At 43.5% G+C, this 19,689-nt stretch overlaps 1 protein-coding gene across 1 annotated transcript in view; it reads left to right on the top strand.

The window, feature by feature from the left end:
* Positions 1-19,689, top strand: part of myt1lb (myelin transcription factor 1-like, b) — a 66,835-nt gene that overhangs the window by 32,776 nt on the left and 14,370 nt on the right. The window contains exons 4-14 of the mRNA XM_046063480.1: positions 1,691-1,910; positions 1,971-2,105; positions 3,758-3,773; positions 5,384-5,562; positions 5,647-6,502; positions 9,817-9,951; positions 12,633-12,723; positions 14,121-14,228; positions 15,160-15,386; positions 15,946-16,029; positions 16,066-16,232. Of these exons, the coding sequence (XP_045919436.1) occupies positions 1,691-1,910; positions 1,971-2,105; positions 3,758-3,773; positions 5,384-5,562; positions 5,647-6,502; positions 9,817-9,951; positions 12,633-12,723; positions 14,121-14,228; positions 15,160-15,386; positions 15,946-16,029; positions 16,066-16,232 (2,218 nt within the window). The remainder of the gene's footprint in view (positions 1-1,690; positions 1,911-1,970; positions 2,106-3,757; positions 3,774-5,383; positions 5,563-5,646; positions 6,503-9,816; positions 9,952-12,632; positions 12,724-14,120; positions 14,229-15,159; positions 15,387-15,945; positions 16,030-16,065; positions 16,233-19,689) is intronic.

Raw genomic sequence — 19,689 nt, 5'->3', positions numbered from 1 at the left:
TTAAGACTGTTTTATTGTTAAGATAAAGGTAGAGAGGCAGGACCAGAGGGCATAGAGGGAGAGGAGGGTGAGGGTCTGTGTCTATCTGCCATTCCCACACCACTTCTCCCTCTTTCCTCCCACTAACCTATCCTCCCCTCCTGCCAGCCCGCCTGCCTTGGCAGCCGCTAACCTGCTGGGACTGGACCTTGATTTATTTGGAGAGGGCCCTGGAACGGAGGGGCCAAGATGAGTGGCATTTTAATGTGCTTTTGAGATGTTTGGTCACAAGCACTATTGATCACAGTGCCGCAGCGTACGCACAGCCCCCCTCCCTCACTGTCCTGCGGACCCTCACGCTGCCCTGGGGGAGAGGTCTGGCTGTCAGGCAGGGAATGAGTTTCCATGTGGGTTTAGATTAATGAAACGAGGCCCCTGTTTGTTGGGGGGTTGCAGGGGTCAGACCATTAAGGAATCCCCGGACTGGGCGAGATTGAGCCTGCCAGCTGACTGGACCCTGGCTGACTGATGGACGTCGAGGATTGAGGAGAGAGAGAGAGAGGGACAGTAGAGATATTGGACTGTGGGACACACTGACATGAAAAACTGAAAAAGAGGAAACAGAAATGGGTTGTAAGGCTGCCATTCAGCATACAACCATAACCTTACCGGCCTTACCAGCCTTGTGCCATTCATTCACATCAGGTCTTACTCTAAGTAGCACAGAGCCGGGAAACATCCAGAGGTTGTAAAAATAGGAGCCAGGGATATTTCACAGCTGAACGAACATGCCCAAAGCGTGTTTAGCTCTCTTACACTCCAGCCTTGGACAGGGGGTTTATTTGATGGCCAAAACACTCAGCAGAACTCATCATAATTCTGACTGTGTGGGTGCTTTTGTTCAAATGTGCCAAATGTGTGCACACGGCCACACATACACACAATCATACATGAATGTACAAACAGCAGCACACATTCTAAAGTCACACACATACAGCTTACACTGGGGGGCCAGGTAGCAGCTCGGGGCTCTCGGAGGTTTGATGAGTGAAATGGATTAAGCCCCTGTGATCAATAGCCTGAGCGAATACACAGATTATCAGATTATCAGATTAGGATCTGTCCCCCCGCTGCCGAGGGGAGCCAGAGAATACATTAAAACCCGAGGTGCCTTGGCAAGATTCAATTAATCAGGCTACAGGTTGTCTTTTCCCCCTTACAGTCAATTCCAGACAAGCAGTTGTGTTTTGCTGCACTCAGTTCACGTCAGAACAAGGGCATATCAGTCTGGAACAAAGTGTTTGCGGAGCATGCACAGTGATTTTCTTTTGCCTGGAGTACAAATTGATGTTACCGGAATATAAATGAATGTGAAAACAAACTGAATCACCTGCTTTGTTTGCTTCAAAGATAGCGATTTTATCCCTTTGTTAGTGTTTTCTAGACGAAATGGAGCATTTTATTATAATTGCTCAATAGTTAATGGGTACATGTCTAATTAATGTTGGTTAAGCAAAGTTTCATATTTTTCCCAGCAGAAGAAATTAAAAGTCGTTGAGATTCCATTGCTGCTTTGTGCATTCTGTTCTTTCCAAATGTAGTTTGTAAACCGCGGCACCTTAACACAGAGGCCTGATTGTAAATGGGCATTAGCATTTATGGCCATGTGAGGCTAACGGCTAATGGCTGCCCTCTTATCTCTCCTCTGCAGTGTTTACGGCTGCCCTCTGGCCAAGAAGAGAAAGAGTCTAGACAGACAAACCCTGGAAACCTCCCCCAAGAGGAGCACCTACTTAGATGACATGGACAACTCCACCATGGAGGAGTGCTACGAGACAGACGGAACTGAGGAGATGGACGACAGGGAGGAAGAGGAGGAGGAAGGAGCTGTAGAGGAGGAAGAGGGAGAAGTGGAGGAGGAAGAAGAAGAGGTGGAAGGCTACATGGACTACAACGTAGAGCAAATGGAGCATGAAGAAGGGGAGGTGGAGCGAGGGGACAGAGAGGGTGAGGAAGAGGAGGAGGAGGAGGAGGAGGAGGAAGAAGAGGAGGTAGAGGTGGAGCAAGAAGAGGAGGAGGAGGGCGATGAGGAGAGGGTGGAGGAGTTAGAGGAAGAGGAGGAAGCGGTAGAGGAGGTGGACTATGAAGAGGGAGAGGAGGAGGAAGGAGAGCAGAGTCAAGGGCAAGGTGAGATCACTTTCTCATACTAAAACACATTGAACAGATGTTTCAAATGGACCAGAACAGCGTTGGGAATTTAAAAGAAATAGTTCAACAATTGACAAAATAAGCTTATATTTGCTATCTGGCTGAGAGTTAGGTGAGAAAATTGATACCACTCTCATGTCTGTATGGTGACTTTATGACTACAGCCAGCAGCTGTTTAGCTTAGCTTAGCACAAAGACTGAAAACAAGAAGAAACAGCTAGCCTTGCTCTATCCAAAGGTAGCAAAATTTCCACATTATATAAAAAAACTTGTAAATGTGACAATGGGGGCATTTTAATGGAGGTTATGTGCTGAACTATTTCTACAGTTACCAGTTGCCAGACAACCAGGCAAGAAATAGTAACCCCCCATAAAATGGCAAATTGTTGTTTTTACACGTTTTGTATGGATTAAACAAGATACTTGTGTGGTAAGCTTCGTGGGTGCTGGAAGGTGGATTTTGTTAACTTTGGATGGAGCCAGGGTATCTTTTTTGTTTTTGTGGCAATAGTAAAGCTAACCAGATGCTGACATATTACAGTTATGAGTGGTACCAATCTTGTCATGTGATTCTCCACCAGAAGGTAAATAAAAGTATTTCCCAAAATGTAAATTCCTTTAAACATTTTAATCCATCTATTTAAAAATGTTACCATTATTTTTCAAGTGCTGCATTTGCATATCTGTGGTTTAAATTCTCGTAATTTATGGGCTGAATGAAGTAGTTTATGGTAGTAGCACATGATGTTCAAACACTGTGTTTTGCATTGGAATGAGATAAGAGACCTGATGAATCCAGCATGGGTGAAGCCATGCAATGTATTAGTCCAATGGTGATTGGTCATTTCTTTTGTGTCAATTCTTATATGATTCATTTATATGCACATTTTTCTCGCATATGTAGTTATAATTTTAATGAACTGTTTCTATAGTCTAAACACACAAGAAGCTAAAAGAAAGGTGTACTGCCAAATTGTTTGCTACTTTCTTGATTTTTCAGTATTGTAATTAGAGGTAGCTAAAATTAGCAGGGTCCTCAACTAGGCAGCTGTTTTAGCCTTTGCCAGAAACATTACAGCCTAAATTAATTAAATTATATCATATTGCTCAAACAGGAGCCATGATGAGGAGCCATTTTTGTGAAATACAGAAAGTCTACTAAAAAACACCATAGGTTTGGGACTGGGATATAGGGAAACTCCTGCCCCATATGTCGCCCTCCCAACATGGCCAAAGACTAAATTTGGTAGGCTTCTCTCCAGCAGATTCTGCTTTGCACCCCTGCGTCAACATTGGACCTGACAGTGCCTTCAAGTCCAATTAAGAGTGAAGCTCTGAGAGGGGAGTGTGTTAACCCTGTTTGGCGCGTAGCTCTACCACCCAAAGTGTTGATGTGGCATCTCAGCAGCCATGCTTTTATTTTCTTGCAGAATGTGAAAACATCTCTCCAGACTGGTGTTCATTAGAGCCCAGAGCCGAACACTGACACAGTGGACTGTTGCCACTTCAGCCTGTCAACAGCCCCTATTTCCATGGGTAGTAGTTGATTACCATGTTTTTGTGATAAGAGCAACGGACATGTCACAGTGCATGTTGTTGTCACTGGAAGGTATTCACTTTCCTGATGAATTCTTCAAATCCTTTTCTTAATTGAGCTTTATAATTATTATGTTTGCTTTATTGGAATATATGGATCTAACAGCATTTTAATCTGCAGCATTTTCCAGAGAAACATATTTCAGTATGCATCATCACCGTGTTCCCCATTCACCCCAAGACAGCAGTAGGCTATGGGATGGTCACTGGGCTCCTTAATATAATAGAGGTGACATTCTAGAGCTTCTCTGTCTTTCTCAGTGGCATGCACATCTCTGCAGCTAATCCAAAGCCAATTCAGGGCAGGACAGTCTCTCTGTTCCCTCCTTAATCTGTTTCGCTTCCATATCCCTTTTGTGTACCTTGATTGCTCTTCAAATTGCTTTCCTGTGCCATATTTCATACCATCAAAAATTAAACCCCTGGTGCAGGAGGTTGCTGTAAAAAGCCTTCCACTGTCAAAATATGTGCCTGGTCATTCATGACTGTTCCCTCTTCCTGCTCTAAAGCCCTCTCCCCCCAAGCACCAACATTGTGTTGCTCTCATTAGATCAGAGTGGGTGTAAGTGTGTGTGTACAGTATGTGAGGTAGAGAATGTCAGTGTGAGTGTTCGTTTAGTCTATATACCGAGAATGTAGTTGGAAATATTCATCACTAACAATTACACTTCACTGTTTTTTTCTGTTGTTATTATTATTTATTTATTTATTGTATTATTTTTTGTCTCAGGATTTGCCCGTTCCCACCAGAAGTCAAACTCTCATTTATTATTCCTCTTTATGAGTGTGTGTCGGGGAGGGGGGTGGGGGGGGGGGGTTCATTTTCTCTGCAAGAATGTAAGTAGCAAATGTGACGCCAATGTGAGCGATGTGCTCTTGGCGGCTCAGGGCGGAAATGTGAAAGGAGAGATTGGAAGTGCTCCAGGAATGAGTGCTTGAAATTACTGACAGAAGAGGTTCAGTAACCTTTTGCAGCCTGTCAGAATCAATTAGGCAGTGAAAGGAATTCTAAAGATACTGATGATTGAATAAAAAAAGAACTTTGCTAGCAAACGATGAATAGCTACTGACTTGGGTTCATCGTGTTGCAGATGGAGCACCATATTATCTCAGATTTCTGACTCTCCTGTGAAAAAAATGCTCTCTCTAATTCAAATATTTCTCAGTGTTTTGACTTACACTGCTGAATAATGAATCAAATGTTATCTCGTTTGCAGCTATTTACTGAATCCTTTAGTAATTTCATTAATCAAAAGACCTGTGAGTATCTTTTTCAAAAGACATATGGGCAAAAATAAGAGTTGCCAAAGATATAGCCCCTGGTTTCAAAGATTCTCATCTACCAGAGCTTTCTCTAACCGCTATATTTAACTTCCTGTTCTGATTCACAATTCAGAACACAAGCTGCTGTTAAGACTCTCAAAGTAAATTATTAGGGGAAGGAAAGAGTTCCTTATCCAATTTAGATGGACCAAGCCCAGAAATCTGATTTACCAGTAAAATAGAATGACGGAAATGAAATTACAAGACGTTTGTTCTTTCTTTCCTACAGAGGATGATCAGATGAGCGGCGGCGAGGGGGGTGAGGGTGATGGTGGAGGTGGCGGCGGCAATGCCAAATCTGGCCCGGCGACGGAGAAGGACGACAACAACAATGACGAGTACGAGAACTATGATGAACTCGTGGCCAAGTCCCTCCTCAACCTGGGCAAGATCGCAGAAGACGCTGCCAACCGAGCCATGACGGAATCCGAGATGAACAGCAACTCCTCCAACAGCGCTGAGGAGGAAGAGGAGGAAGACGAGGAGGAGGAAGAGGAGGAGGAGGAAGAGGAGGAAGAGGAAGAAGAAGATGAGGAGGAGGAGGAGGAAGAAGAAGAGGGTGAAGGGGATGAAGCACAGAGAGGTGACCTAAGTTTAGACGTTGACAGCGATGTGGTTCGGGAGACGGTGGACTCCCTCAAGCTGCTGGCACAAGGTCACGGTGCAGTGTTATCTGACAATTTAGATGGACAGGAGTTTGAGGATGGTACAGCCGAGAACGGGGATGAGAATGACTGTACTCACAATGGGGGGAATGCACATAATGGTGGTAATGGACAAGTTAAGACCACCAGTAACGGACAGATAGAAAACAGCGATGAGGAAGTGTGTTTAAGCAGTCTGGAGTGCCTACGGAACCAATGCTTCGACCTGGCTCGGAAACTAAGCGAAACAAAGTCCGCTGACCGAATTGGACCATCCCAGCAAAATCATTTTTTATGCGGGGATCCCAATCAGCAGTCCCAGCATCACAGCTATGGGGATTTCCACCACAGCCAAGACAACAGGCGGACGCTTGATAGGAACTATTCCGACATGGACAATCTCATGAAGCTCGAGGAGCAGCTGAGCCCACGCTCCAAGGCCTTCTCCAGTTGCGCACAGGACGACCGATATCACACTAACCACCGGGACTTTGATGAGGACACAGCCTCTGTGACGTCGGACCGGTCAGAAGAGGTATTTGACATGACTAAAGGAAACCTGTCCCTGCTGGAGAAGGCCATTGCACTAGAGTCAGAACGTGCCAAGGCAATGCGGGATAAAATGGCGGCCGAGGCTGCCAGGAGAGACGGAGTGAGGTTTAACCATGAAGACCATGGCCCGCGGCACGGCTACGGTGTTGAGCGTAAAGCCCGGCTTCCTGATGGTATGAAGAAGCCTTTCTACCATAAAGGTGAGTGGTTCTTTCAAACACGGACACACTCTGATGCACACCAAGCCTCCACTGGAAACCATATCTACACAAGTGAAGACATGTTTACTTCATTTAACAAGCTCAGGTAAAATGTTTGTCTGCCACTGTTTGGCTCTGTACTCTATCTATCCTGTACGGAAGACTAGACAGCCCACATGCATTCTGGGAACCTCACTATAACCCCAGGACAAGCTTTTTCAGCCAATTTGGAAATTCGCATCTCGGTAGCAGCGGGAGCGGCAGCAGCAGCTTATGTTGTTAAAATAGGCCAGCATGGAAACATCAGAGGGTAGGCTTGTCAGGCATAAGTAATGGCAATCTGCACGGCCTGTTAGGACCGCAAATCTCATCCCTGCGATGCAGCTTGGGGTAAAGCTGTCTATTTTTAAACCTGCACAAGCACTTGGGAGAGGAAGCTACAAAACAGAGGCCTTATGCCTTTAGAAAGGATTCGTTCTGTAGGGAACAAGGAAGCCTTTTACGTTTGTTTACGACACATGGACCTACCATCCAGATTGATACTTATTGATAGCACAGAGGGACAAATATACATATATGACTCCCATATAGTACAAATGCAATATTCGGGGTACTGGATGGACTAGATATCTGCTTGTGTACGAGTCACACAGACATTGCAGTGGCATTTACAATGGTCTGATTTCAAGCTCTCTTGTTTAACTCCTAATTATTCCTCTTATCACATCCTGTAGTGCAACAACAGTCAGGTTTAGTTAGGTTAAATCATTTCCTCCCATAAGGGAGATATCAGATGAGACCAACAAATAAGAGCATGCTAATTCACAGCAGGGTGATATTACACCTTAAATGCCACACAACTCACAGCAGGTATATATACGGCGACTTAAATGCCACACAAATGTTAATTTCAAGAGCCTTCCATGGCCCCTGTGTCTGGCTAATGTTGGAATAATGAGAGGACGCGAGACAGTTGCATGACGATAACATCTTTCCTCGGGCAAGATAGTAGCAGACACTCGTTGACCAGGGTTCCTGTGTGATTCATAAAACAGAGCACGGCGAGGGAGGGGTAATGGGGGATGGAGAGGTTCAGAGAAGAGCCCAGCTCCCTCAGAGAAGCATGAGGCTGAGATGAAAATTGAACAGTATCAGAATGACCGATAACGAACGACAGGCCCACTGACTGCACATTAATTATCCAGAGATGGTATGGTAATGGGGGCCATTTGCTATGCAAAGCGTAGACCGTCCCCAGCCACAATCAATATCCCCTGCTTTCTAATATGCCTTCCACTTGGCTGCCTCCACTCTCTGCACTGGAAGTGTGGCAGGCGGAATGCACGGGTATCATGTATGTGTATTTGTTCGCTCGTGCGTGTGGAAAATGGGGAGGTATTTCCAACATACTGTTCAAATACTAACAGTCAATGTAATAATGTGCCCCAAAAGACACCGTTATTAAGAAGCCACATTTTACATGCAGACCAAGTTCTTTATCAACGTAATATTTCCCTGCCTTTATTGCACTGGTGCCAGACAGAAGAGCCTGACATGACAAAGCAATATTGTACCAAACCTATATGCCCCTAACATGATAAATGACGGCCACAGAGGATAATGAGGGGCTTTTTTCCCTGATGAATGAGACATGGGATTTCATTTGGTGACTCACTTGTAAATGTATGAGTAGGTGTGCTCCATGCCACTTCTCAATTTTCTCCTTTCTCAACCCTCCTACCCCCTTCACTTAATTATTCTTCACATTGCTCTGACTCCACAACCTCTGGGTTATTTTGGCTTGTCAGTAAGTGCTGTAGGTGGAGCTACTAAGTTACACAGGCCTGTAAAACTTTAATCAGTGGTCTGTCTTTGTGTGGCATGAGCTAATATCCACTCCACCGTCTGCTTTCCTAGTACTTGCTCCAGATGAAGGTTTCCGTCAGTCAGATGGCTCCAAATGTATTATACATACATATGTTTATTGATACAACACTATACTCTTGTAATTTTGCCATAAAAATATATTAAAGTCTGTTATTGCTTTGTAACTTTTCCTAATTTTTATTGTAATGTAAGCTGCATCCTACCAGAGCCATTGCATATTGACTGTAAGAAGAATCCTTGACCTTGTTTGATGGCCAAAGTGTTTTAAAGGTGCATGGTTATATCTGCAAAAACATTGCCAATTGGCACGGCTTGGCATCGCTGCTGTTTTGGTGGTAACTGTATCTTGTCTGGGTTTTGAAGAAATAAGAGAACCAGGTTTTGGGAATGGAAAGACAATCTCATCCTGTGTGTGTGTGCAGGTCGTGTGTGTGTGTATGTACTTTTTTGACCCTAATTGTCGCAATCAGCTCAACAAACTGTCATGTGAATGCATGAGTGGTTTTAATGAAGAGAAGTATGATAAATTCTTAATTCAATCTAAACTGGAAGATGAAACACTTTTTGTTGAAGGTCAGGAACACATGAGTTGTTGTATCTCACAAATCTTCACAATTTTGTCACAGTAAACAAACTTGATGATCAAAAGATCTGTCATCAACCCAATTATTGGATCTTTGTCCTTCACTGCATTTCTTCAAATAAGCGCTGCAATAAATAATGGCCTATAAATAAAAAATGAAATCCACTTAAAATTCAAATGTTTTTGGTCGCAATAGTCAAGGACGTAGATTTGGTTTTAGAAGTGTGTTTGTGTGTGTATTTGGGGGGGGGGGGTCAGAGGAACTAAAAATTAACTGAAAAGCACTACCATTTCCTGCATTTTACATCTTACATTACATTTTATACCAGCATAATTAAATGCTACGTAAATATTATACTAGCCCTACTTAAAATCAAATTTTGTTTCCATTGATAGCGACTATATGCTTAAATAAAATATTGTATGTGCATCATCTTGTGTCAACACTAAAAGAGGACTGCTTTTTGTAATATTTAATATGATGTTCAAAATAAGATTTTGAAAAGTGCGGGGGGTGCCCTATAGAAATTATACCGGTAGCAATAGTTATTAAAAAGTCAGAGTGACATGTTCTGTATCTAACAGACTGAAAACTTTATTGCAGAACTACACATTTTGTGTTCTTCACCATCTCTTCCTTGCTGATGCAGCGGTCCAAAGCTCTCTTCCTCATGCCGTACTTTTTGTGGTTCACCAATGGCATTGTAACTCCCCTGTAACTTACTTGGGAGAGATGTTTCATTGCAACGTGTAGCTCTGACGGCTGCCCGTAGTGCCTGTCTCTCACGCGCTAACATGTTGTACTGCTGTGTGCGATTGCCGCAATATGACTTTCTGCTCGCAGATGCTTCACGTGCAGACAAGAAGGAGAGTCGGTGTCCGACGCCAGGCTGTGATGGCACGGGTCATGTGACGGGCCTGTACCCCCACCATCGGAGCCTGTCCGGCTGTCCGCACAAAGACAGGGTGCCACCAGAAAGTAAGCGCTTCAGTCACACACCAGACAAACACTGGTGTGGCTTATTTACTCAACCTGTGGCCTTCATGTTCTTTGATGTTCGGGAATCGGCATGTTTCCCGTGATCACTGCTGCGTCTGGCTCGTTCTGTGTGCTGTGTACTTGCTGTTGTGGTTGGACTGATAATTCCGCAGCGGGGTGGGGTGGGGTGCAACGAGGTGTCAGACAGGTTGCAGCTGAACCTCTCCTGTGACCTTTTGCATGGGGCTATGGTTTTGCTTGCTGATTGCCAGCCCAGTCTGCTTGTGGTGATGAGGTGGGAAATGAGGCCTGGGTGATGCGCAAATAATGGCAATGCAGAGATTGGTGGGATGGTCAAAAGCGTTTCATCATTGTAGGGGATGTATGGGTTTGCATGCTTCTTTACAGCATGGTTTATTATTGCATGTGTGACTGAAAAGAAAAGGTTAAATGTCGTGCTCAATGTATTTCATTCATTCGGTGCAGCTTTTTAATGTAATAATTAACATTTAATTTTTCCCAAAACTTGAAAATGCTCACAGACCTTGATAACACCGAGTCTGCTTCAGTCATCCATGCCATAAACCCCATTCATTTATTTGTATTCCTTGCTCAATTAAGTTCTGTTGAATAGAAAGGCAGTATCATATCTTTAAGCCACGGATCAAGTGAAGTGGCAATAAACATTAGCCTTGAATGAATAGTGAGTTTTCCCTTTAGAGATTTCACCTCGGGTATTTAGTTTCATTCACCTTGTGCAAACTTCTCAATAAAAGCCCCTTTACACGTTTCATTAACTGCAGCGTGAAAATCAAGTTATGATCTGCCATGACCCAGACTGCAATCAAAATAAAAGGGTCTTAATAATGGCAAAGAAATTAGTTGTCATTAAAGCCAGGCTTGTAAAGACCAGCAGTGCCACATAAGACTCTTGTTCTGTGGAGCGCCGCTCACACAAAGGTCCCTAACCTGAGATGTAGATCGTCTCCCAGAAATGTGAAATGACTGAGAGCGGTTGACCTTGACTGAGATCAAGAGTCCCAAAATGGAATTTGGAATGGACTTGAATTGATTGTCACTGGAGATTTTGGAATATGATGTCTGTGTTCCTCCTCCTGTTCCTTACTTGCGTTGATCAGTCTGACTTTTTGGGGAAACAATACCTCCAATACTGCTTTGGATCACAAAAAGTTCTCTTCTTGATCTTTGTGGCATCATCTTAAGTCCTCCTTCCCTGACTTCAGAAGGACATTTGAGAGTGAAACACACACACACACAATGTCTTGTTGCTGTCAAAAGGTGACCTGCTTTAGGTGGCATGAGTTATCACTACTCTGTGTCATCAGCCAAATAGTGGCCAGTCACTAGATTTCGGTCAAAATGTGGACAATAGTCTCTTGCAGACTGACTCCATGCTTCACGATTTTAAAGGTAAAGATGAGTACATGTCACACATGTAGTTGGCTGTGGGGAAGATTCAGCTATGGGCAAGTCTCTCTCCCCTATTAACTGTATTTGCTGTACTGAATGGACAATGTCTTATTCATGCATTGGCTTCATTTAATTGGGAAATCACACAGTGCAGACTGTTCCTTGGGAAATGTGAAAAATTACGATTAAATTATATCTCAAATTCATTAATTCCCATTCCTGTTTGCTCATTGTAGCTCTTTTCTGTAGAATGCCAAAATATTTAATCATCTCACAAGGGAGTCTTTGTTTTTGTCTTTAAAGTGAATTACCTTTGTAACATACAAGACATTTGGAGCCACACTGCTTCCTGTATGCTTCCTTGTATTATTCTTTTCCTCTGCATCCCTACAGCTCTGCCTGTGCCCACTGAATCAGGCCGAGCGCTTTCATTTCTTGCCGTTCTAGCTGTGTCTTTGCAGCAGGCAGGGCAAAACTGGGATATGCATAATGTATTGGCTTGTGGCATGTTGAGGTGGCAGGCTTTGTCCAATTACCTGTGAACACCAATTAGTATGTAAGGGAAGGAGGATGATGAGGGGTGAAAGTTTAAGGGGGTGATAATGATGAAGCTGGTGCTGATGGGGTTTGGCCCTGCGAACGAAACGACCCTTCCCCGCGCTGCCGCCTGCGGTGCTCCGACGGCTCCTCTCGGACATCCATAGATCATTAATCTAATTGGCTGGTTGCCGAGGGGATCTGAGACAGTTATGGACTGTTTTAATGGTAAATGGTATTGAAGACTGCGCTCTCTACCCTAACAACGTGCAGATGATAACAAAGCACACCCGTATCAAGGAGCTGTATTCCATCTGTCTGCTTCTTCATTGATTTCACGGCTTGTGTTTTGCATGATTGCTGGCTGTTGGTTGCTCTGCTCTCTGCATGCCCAACATTTCCTTCCCTTTCTGTCTCTTGCTGGCTTTGAACTGTTAAACTTAAATGACATCTTTTTATTCATGACTGTCCCTATTCCATGAATACTAATTTGAAAGGGCTGGATAAGTGGAAGCAATATGGTGGGAAACCTTGCCTGCCCTCTCAAACTAGTGTTCATTAAAATGAAGAAGAGGTCATTTGGGTTCACCCAGGCTCATTTCTTAATGATGTTTATAATGCCACGCTCCTCACACACTAATAGAGATCACGCGTGATTGTAAGGGGCTCCTAACCTTCCCTGTCTTTCACTCCTATCTCCTGTCTGTATGAAGTTGTGGCTATGTATGAGAATGTTCTTAAGTGTCCTACGCCTGGCTGCACGGGACGCGGCCATGTCAATAGCAACAGAAACTCCCACAGAAGGTAAGTGACAGCCTGCCCATATGAAACTGGCACTGTCCATGTTGCACCCTCCTTTTTTTCCACTGTGGGACTGTTTTTTTTAAGGCGGTGTTGTTCTGAAATAATTTTTTCATCTTCAGTTGTTTTTTTTTTCACATCGTCTTTTTGTTTAGTTATTTTTAAGCCCATTTTATTTGTCTTCCCGACACATTATTTTTGTGTGTGTGGATAAGTAAAGTCTTTCTTATGACGTTGGGTAGAACGAAATAATTGAAGTACTTCAGCTGCTTAACAATCCCATAGTTTTAACTGAGACTCATTAGAATGCAGCAATTCACAACTTCCACAGCATAAATCATTTATCAGCTCATGGCAAAAAAAAAGAAAAAAAAGAAAAAATGGCATCTATCAGGTGCAGGTTTGGAGGGAGAAACTGAAATAGCAGGGCGCTCTTGCCAGTGCTGTCAGTCGGGGCGAGGTGACAGTGAAAGAGGAGTGTCACCCGCAGCAGATGCTCAGGGAGTCGGGCATAGCAGCAGCCATTAGCACCTTTCTGCCACTCAGCCAGGGTGACAGGAGAGGTGCAGACCTGGGACGACCAGAATGTCTCCATGCTGTGCTCGGTCACACAGCTACAGCGCTAAATAGGCACGCACGTAGACAAGTACAGTAAACTTTCGCTTCTACTAGAAAGAGCTGATATATACTACCGCGCACTCCCCCACCTGATACACACTCTTGCGCCTGCACACATTGATACACGTCTGATGACAGGTGCTCATGAACACAACTCTATACTGGCTTCAGGCCATTGTCAAAGATAATTTTTTCACAGCAGCCCGGCACAGTTGACAGACTGGATGGAGAATAATAGGGGTTAAGGATAACAACATCAGTTTTTGTCACAATTGGTCAGTTAGTTGTCAGGAGGAAGTTTTACAGCCCTAAATTCTATTGGAACATTGTAGTGGAAAATCCGAAGTGTGTGTGAGTGTGTGTGTATGTGTGTGTGTCTTGTCAGCATGTGTTTGAAGGAAACAAGATGCTGTAGAATGCACATAAAAATGCACATTTGTCCATATGGGAATATCTATTCTGAGAATTATTTCAAGCCGCTCAACCAGAAACACGCAAGCTGTTGCCAATTGTGTTGTTAGTTAAAGTGTGAAAAGTGATGAAAATTAATGATTTTTTTTTGCATTTTAAAGATAGACTTTTTGAACTATAGTCCAATATTTCCAATCTGGTAGACGTTGACATTGGTTGGCTGACAGACACGTGTGCACTAGCTGTTTTCAGGCTGGCAGACCGGCTGACGATACTCTAACAAGCCATACATTTCACAGCATGTGCATTCAGTGTAACATCAAAATGTGTCTCAGATGCACATGCCACCTAAGTCGTTTTTTTCATTTCAGTCTGTCAGGGTGTCCCATCGCTGCAGCCGAGAAGCTGTCCAAAGCCCAGGAGAAGCACCAGGGCTGCGACGGCTCCAAGTCCAGCCAGGCCTCTGACAGAGTTTTAAGGTAGTATTCACTCTTCACTTCCATCAACATCTCTGTTGGAGGAGCGTATATGACGTGAGACATGAGACTGTTGTCAGCTTCTAGTGCATCGGTAATCCATATGTGGTCGATTGTCACAATAATTTTAGATGAAGGATGTCATTCACTGAAAGCACATGCACATGTTGATTGTATGCTATGTACTGACTTTAATTTAATTCTACTGTAATACTTGGAGAATGTTATCCAGTCATGTAGGAGTGTTTTATCCTTTTTTTCCCTCTGCATTTTGCTAAACTATTGAGATTTTAAGTCTCCCATTTTTGTTTTATGTTTACATTCTCCTGTCCCCTGAGAGTACTTCCAAGAGACTGCATGTTCATGGCTGCGCTCACTTTTGAATGCAAATCGCTTTATTAGATTTGAACAAAATTGGCCTCATTTATCATAGCAAAAACAGAGCCTTTTGAATGAGAGTTTCTTTGATAGTCATGAAAATGCTATGATGAAATGTCATAAGTAATTGTAAATTTTATATTTATATCTAACTGAACATCAACAGCAAAGGATCTTACATTTCATTTCTTCCTGGTCTTAGATTGAGGGTATAAATGCATATGAAATAAAAGCATATCAAGAGTATGCAAGTGTAATAAAAGAAATGCAGAAATTCAATTTTGACTAGGCATAAAAATGCTTATTATTTTTTGAAAAAGCAAGAGGAAGATAACATCCATGCTATGGTGTATAAAAGGGATGCCCGCCACTATAAATCACTCTGCCATCTACCAGCATCATCCTCCATATTCTAATCCTGGAGTATTACCATTATAGTCTGCCCCTTCCCCTGCATCTGCCCATTTTTTAACCAAACCCCGAGTTCCCTCTCCTTCCCCTGGGCAATTTTGAGTGCCTCGGTCCAACTTCCACCCCCTCGTCATTTATTTTCCAGGCCTATGTGCTTTGTCAAACAACTGGACTATCCACAGTATGGTTACAAGAACAATGTTTCCACCAGCACGCCCCGCTCCAACCTGGCCAAGGAGCTGGAGAAGTACTCCAAGACCAGCTTCGACTACAGCGCCTTTGACGGCAGTAACAACCACCAAGTGTACGGGAAACGGGCCATCGCACCCAAAGTTCACGGACAAAGAGACGCCTCCCCCAAAGGATATGACGGTACTATTTTGCAGCAAGATAAAACTGGCCATGTTGATTTCCACTAGACATATTTTTCCTTTCCTCCATGGTGAATTTGATGTTGCACAGGACTGAGTGAACTCATAAATGCATACACATGATTATGAAAAGACCTTTGAGCTCTATCAAGCATAAACATTTCAGGGTCGCAAGAATATTTTGTGGAATCTTCTGATGTGGCATATTATTTTAAATTTGGAGTGTCAATTAAAATACCAAATCAAATAGACCATTAATCGAAAAATTTCAAGGCTGTGTTTTATGTATCTACTATCAACTATAATCCTCTACTTCTAAATCTGCAAATCTGTACATTATTTGACAGGTTTGCAGGGTCTAACTTAAACATAAATAAAAACACACTTTATTAGGCACCTTAAACTCCACCATCTAAATTTGCTCACCTTTATGAATTGGAAAACAATAACATGTATGCAGATGACATGTAAATCTATATAATACATTATTTCACTGTAAGCATTTATCAAAATGCATTAAGCCTTCTTTTCATTTTGAGTTACTTTAATGCTTCCCGCAGCCAAACGTTACTGCAAGAACTCCAGCTCGGCCAGCAGCACCACCAGCACCTACGCTCCCAGCAGTAGCAGCAGCAGCCTGAGCTGTGGAGGTGGAGGAGGGGGCACAGGAGGAGGCAGAGGCGGCGGGGGCAGCAGCGCAAGCAGTACCTGCAGCAAGAGCAGCTTTGACTACAGTCACGACATGGAGGCCGCCCACATGGCGGCGACTGCCATCCTCAACCTGTCCACGCGTTGCCGGGAGATGCCCCACGGCATGGGGGGAAAGGCCCAGGACCTGTGTTCCCAGGTAACAGAGGGGAGCAAGGATGATTTCATATTTAGGTTTAGTTGAGCAGGAAGTTACAAACATCACCTGATTTGACACAGCAGCCTCACATGACTCTGTATTTACTACATCTTTGTAAGACTTTGGCCTTGTGGTGCAGTCACAAAAAAATCCACTGAGGAGATTATCCTAGTTCTTCCTTCATTATACTAAGATAGGGAGATTTCAGCTGCGCACACCACACGTCTACATACACACACTCACACATACACATTCCATTAAAGATCCGGGGCTGTGTCTTACACTCAGGGCTCAGCAGGGCAGTTTTTTATTTTCCATCTGGGGATCAGATAGGAGCAGGACGAAGCGCCGTTTGACACGGCGTGAGCCCGGCGTGTCATTTCTGAGGAGATAAGGTGACGGTGTTCCTGTATTATCTGCACCCAGATGCTGCGCTGGAAAATGGGGGCCAGAAAGAGAGCACGCAGCAGAGGTTCTAATGCTGGCTTAATGTTGATGTTGACAGCGGAGACTGCCCGAGAATCAGAACGAGGGTGATAGAATTGAAAATAGCGAAAGAGAGCAGGGAAAGCCTTTTTGGTGGGAGGTTTCTAAATTTCACAGTGCAAGGGGAGAGGAGAGGAGGGGAGAAAGGTACGGAGGAAATAGAGGGTAGAGCAGAGGAAAGTCGGAGGAAAGGATAAAAAGCCAAAAGAAAGAAATTTCCAAAGAAAAGTGGAACGGAATAAACTTGGCGGGAACAAACGCCTGAAGCAGTCAGGACTTCCTCTGGTCCTACCTCATTTCATTGTCTGTCCTTCTCTTGCTCCGGGGCCAGACAGGCAGGATGCTCTCAGGGCAGGATGGGAAGACATGAGACATCAGAGGGTTTTTTTCTTCTTCTTCTTTCATCTCAAAACCTCACCTCATGGCACACACTGTTCCTTGTCTGAATGAAACTTTACACACGCCCGTCTAGTCTCACTTCCTTGTTTTTTCAGCCTGTCTGTCCTCATGTTTCATTTTTTCTCAGTTTGCTTGTTAAATTTATCAGTAGCTGGCTTGGCTGAAATTAAGTCTGTATTTCATGTCTTAAAATCATACGCCAAGTTAGGCTGCTTTGGTTGTTAAGGGGAAAAACTGATGTAAACAGTTAAGGAGAAATTCAGTTACCTACTTATCAAATGTAAGTTATGTTCTTGAGTGCAAGGTATGTTTAATTAGTAGTTGTCTATCCCGTGGTTCCCAACCTCTTTTGCTTGCTTCCCCTTAAAATGAAGCTGTGTCTCCAGGTCAATATGACTTGGGAGCAGTCCAAAGTGTAATTTGTAATAATGAAATTGTTATATTTGAATAACCGATGGAGGCCTAAAGCTCACCGGGATTTCATCCCAAGAAATAAGCAAAGATTATGGAACAGTCAGGAAAAAATATCTACATTTTAGTAGCAGAACAATATTTTTCCTCTTTCCTGTCTCAGTAATCCTCTGGCGACCTCGCAGATTTATCATGTGACATCTTAGAGGGGTGCTGACCCTCAGGTTGGGAATCACTGTCTGTGGAGTAGAGCAGCAGCTCCATTCAAAGTGAAGGAAACTGTCCCTGTGTTTTTGCATAAATTAGTTGTTTTTCTACAAATCATGAATACTACACTTAACATTATGTAGTTTTCATGTGTTTTTTTCTCCATGCACCACTCTAAATTCAGAGACCTGAAACCAGCTTGAGATACCTAATGAGTCTGCCTTGATTTTTGTCTAATTGTTATTGTATTGGGTTTTATTGACAGACTTCGTTCTAATGTGTCTTCCGTCACAAGGAGAACTCTGTTTCACATACATGAAACATTTAACTAAAGAATATAATATTAATTAAATGCTGCGGTGCGTTAACAAGATATTTTTCATGATATTACAACACAGTTTCTCACTGACTTACTCACTTACACCATATTATTCAGTTTAAACAACATTACTAATTCATCACATCATTACAGGAAAGGTGTGTTTTAATGTGGTACATTGATTTTGTGAAATACCGAGATTTTTGTAAAGATGAAATGATATGTTGCAGTAACTCGAAAAAGATCTCTGCTCTTGAGAATACATGAGGAGGAGAGGAGGGAGGAAGTGCTGAGGGACAGTACGAGCAGAGCGAACAGTGAGACACGACTGAAGGAAAGGCCAGAGAGGAAGACCATGATGCGGGTTTTTGTTTTAAGACCTGGAATAGGTGGGTAGAAGTAATAGGGCGAGAATTAGCAAGTGACCCCTCATGCTCCGAGAGTCTCCAAGGCAACAGAGGTCAGGGGTTACCGGGGGGGGGCAGAGCGTGAAGGGGTGGTCTCTAATGAAGGAGATGGGGTGCATCCTCACATATCATCCACGCTAATGTGATATGAAGGGGTGGGTCACGCTAATTGGACGGTGACATACAATACAATGGCTGACAAGGAGAGGGCGGTGTGCAGAGCATATTCTCAAGGACAAGACACGGCAACACGCGATGAGGCACGTGTCATTAGATGTATTCGTCAGCAACTTGACCTTTATTTTTTATAGAGACTGTTTTTATTGCTCTTACACTTCTGGCTCCTTGTCTCTCTTTTTTTTTTTTTATGCTCCTAGCCAAACCTCCAATTGAACTTCTGGTGGAGTTTTAATAGTGAGTGTGGCATTGTTAGGAACAGACACCTACATCGTGGAATAATGTCAGCTGAACTGTTTTGGAGACAAGTGCTATTGTAAGAGCTCAGTTTGTGTTGTGCCAGCTCAGCTTTATAATAAACGGTCTTTGTCTTACATGATTCCCAACTTTTTTATAGTACCTTTTATTATTCAGAGTGTGATACTTTTCTCCACACATTAATGATCCAGCAGTAATGGTAGTTTTTTTCCTTTTTTTCTGCTATTTTAAGTCCACAGTTCTTGCACTATTCATGTCCAATCCTAAGTCTGTCACCCTGTGCGTTTGAGTCAATGTGCATCACCCAGGTTTTGGCTTCAGACACCAGGAGAATCCACCCCGAGGGACACTGTCGGCTGGAATCAGCATTAGAGCGGGATTTCCTACTCATGAAAGGGAGCAAAGGGAGCAAAGGGAGCGAGGATGATGAGGAGGAGAGGGGAGATGAGAAGAGGGAGTCGGACGGAGAGAGAATATTAATGAGAGCAAGGACACAAACTCATGCATATGCCTACCAAAACGCAATCCTTACAGCAGTGGGACTCTTCCGGTCAGATGTAGATTAGAGAAAAGGCACGCATGCATGGATATATAGATACAAACCTACACTCAGGAGGGAAAGTGAACGCTTTAGTGAGCACTCAGTCTTGTTTGATGTGGCCCACTTTGTTCCGGAACACAGTATAGTTCGGCCTCTATTTTTGGGTTTGCAGCAGTCTAGTTCCAGCCACTGCTGCTCATCACCGCTTTCACCCCACCCCTAACCCTCAGCCCCCCCCCCCCCACTGTGATG

The sequence above is a fragment of the Micropterus dolomieu genome, linkage group LG11 (genome assembly GCF_021292245.1).
Source record: "Micropterus dolomieu isolate WLL.071019.BEF.003 ecotype Adirondacks linkage group LG11, ASM2129224v1, whole genome shotgun sequence".
NCBI lineage: Eukaryota > Metazoa > Chordata > Actinopteri > Centrarchiformes > Centrarchidae > Micropterus > Micropterus dolomieu.
Note: the sequence above shows the minus strand (reverse complement) of the source record. Positions and strands in the feature narration are given on the sequence as shown.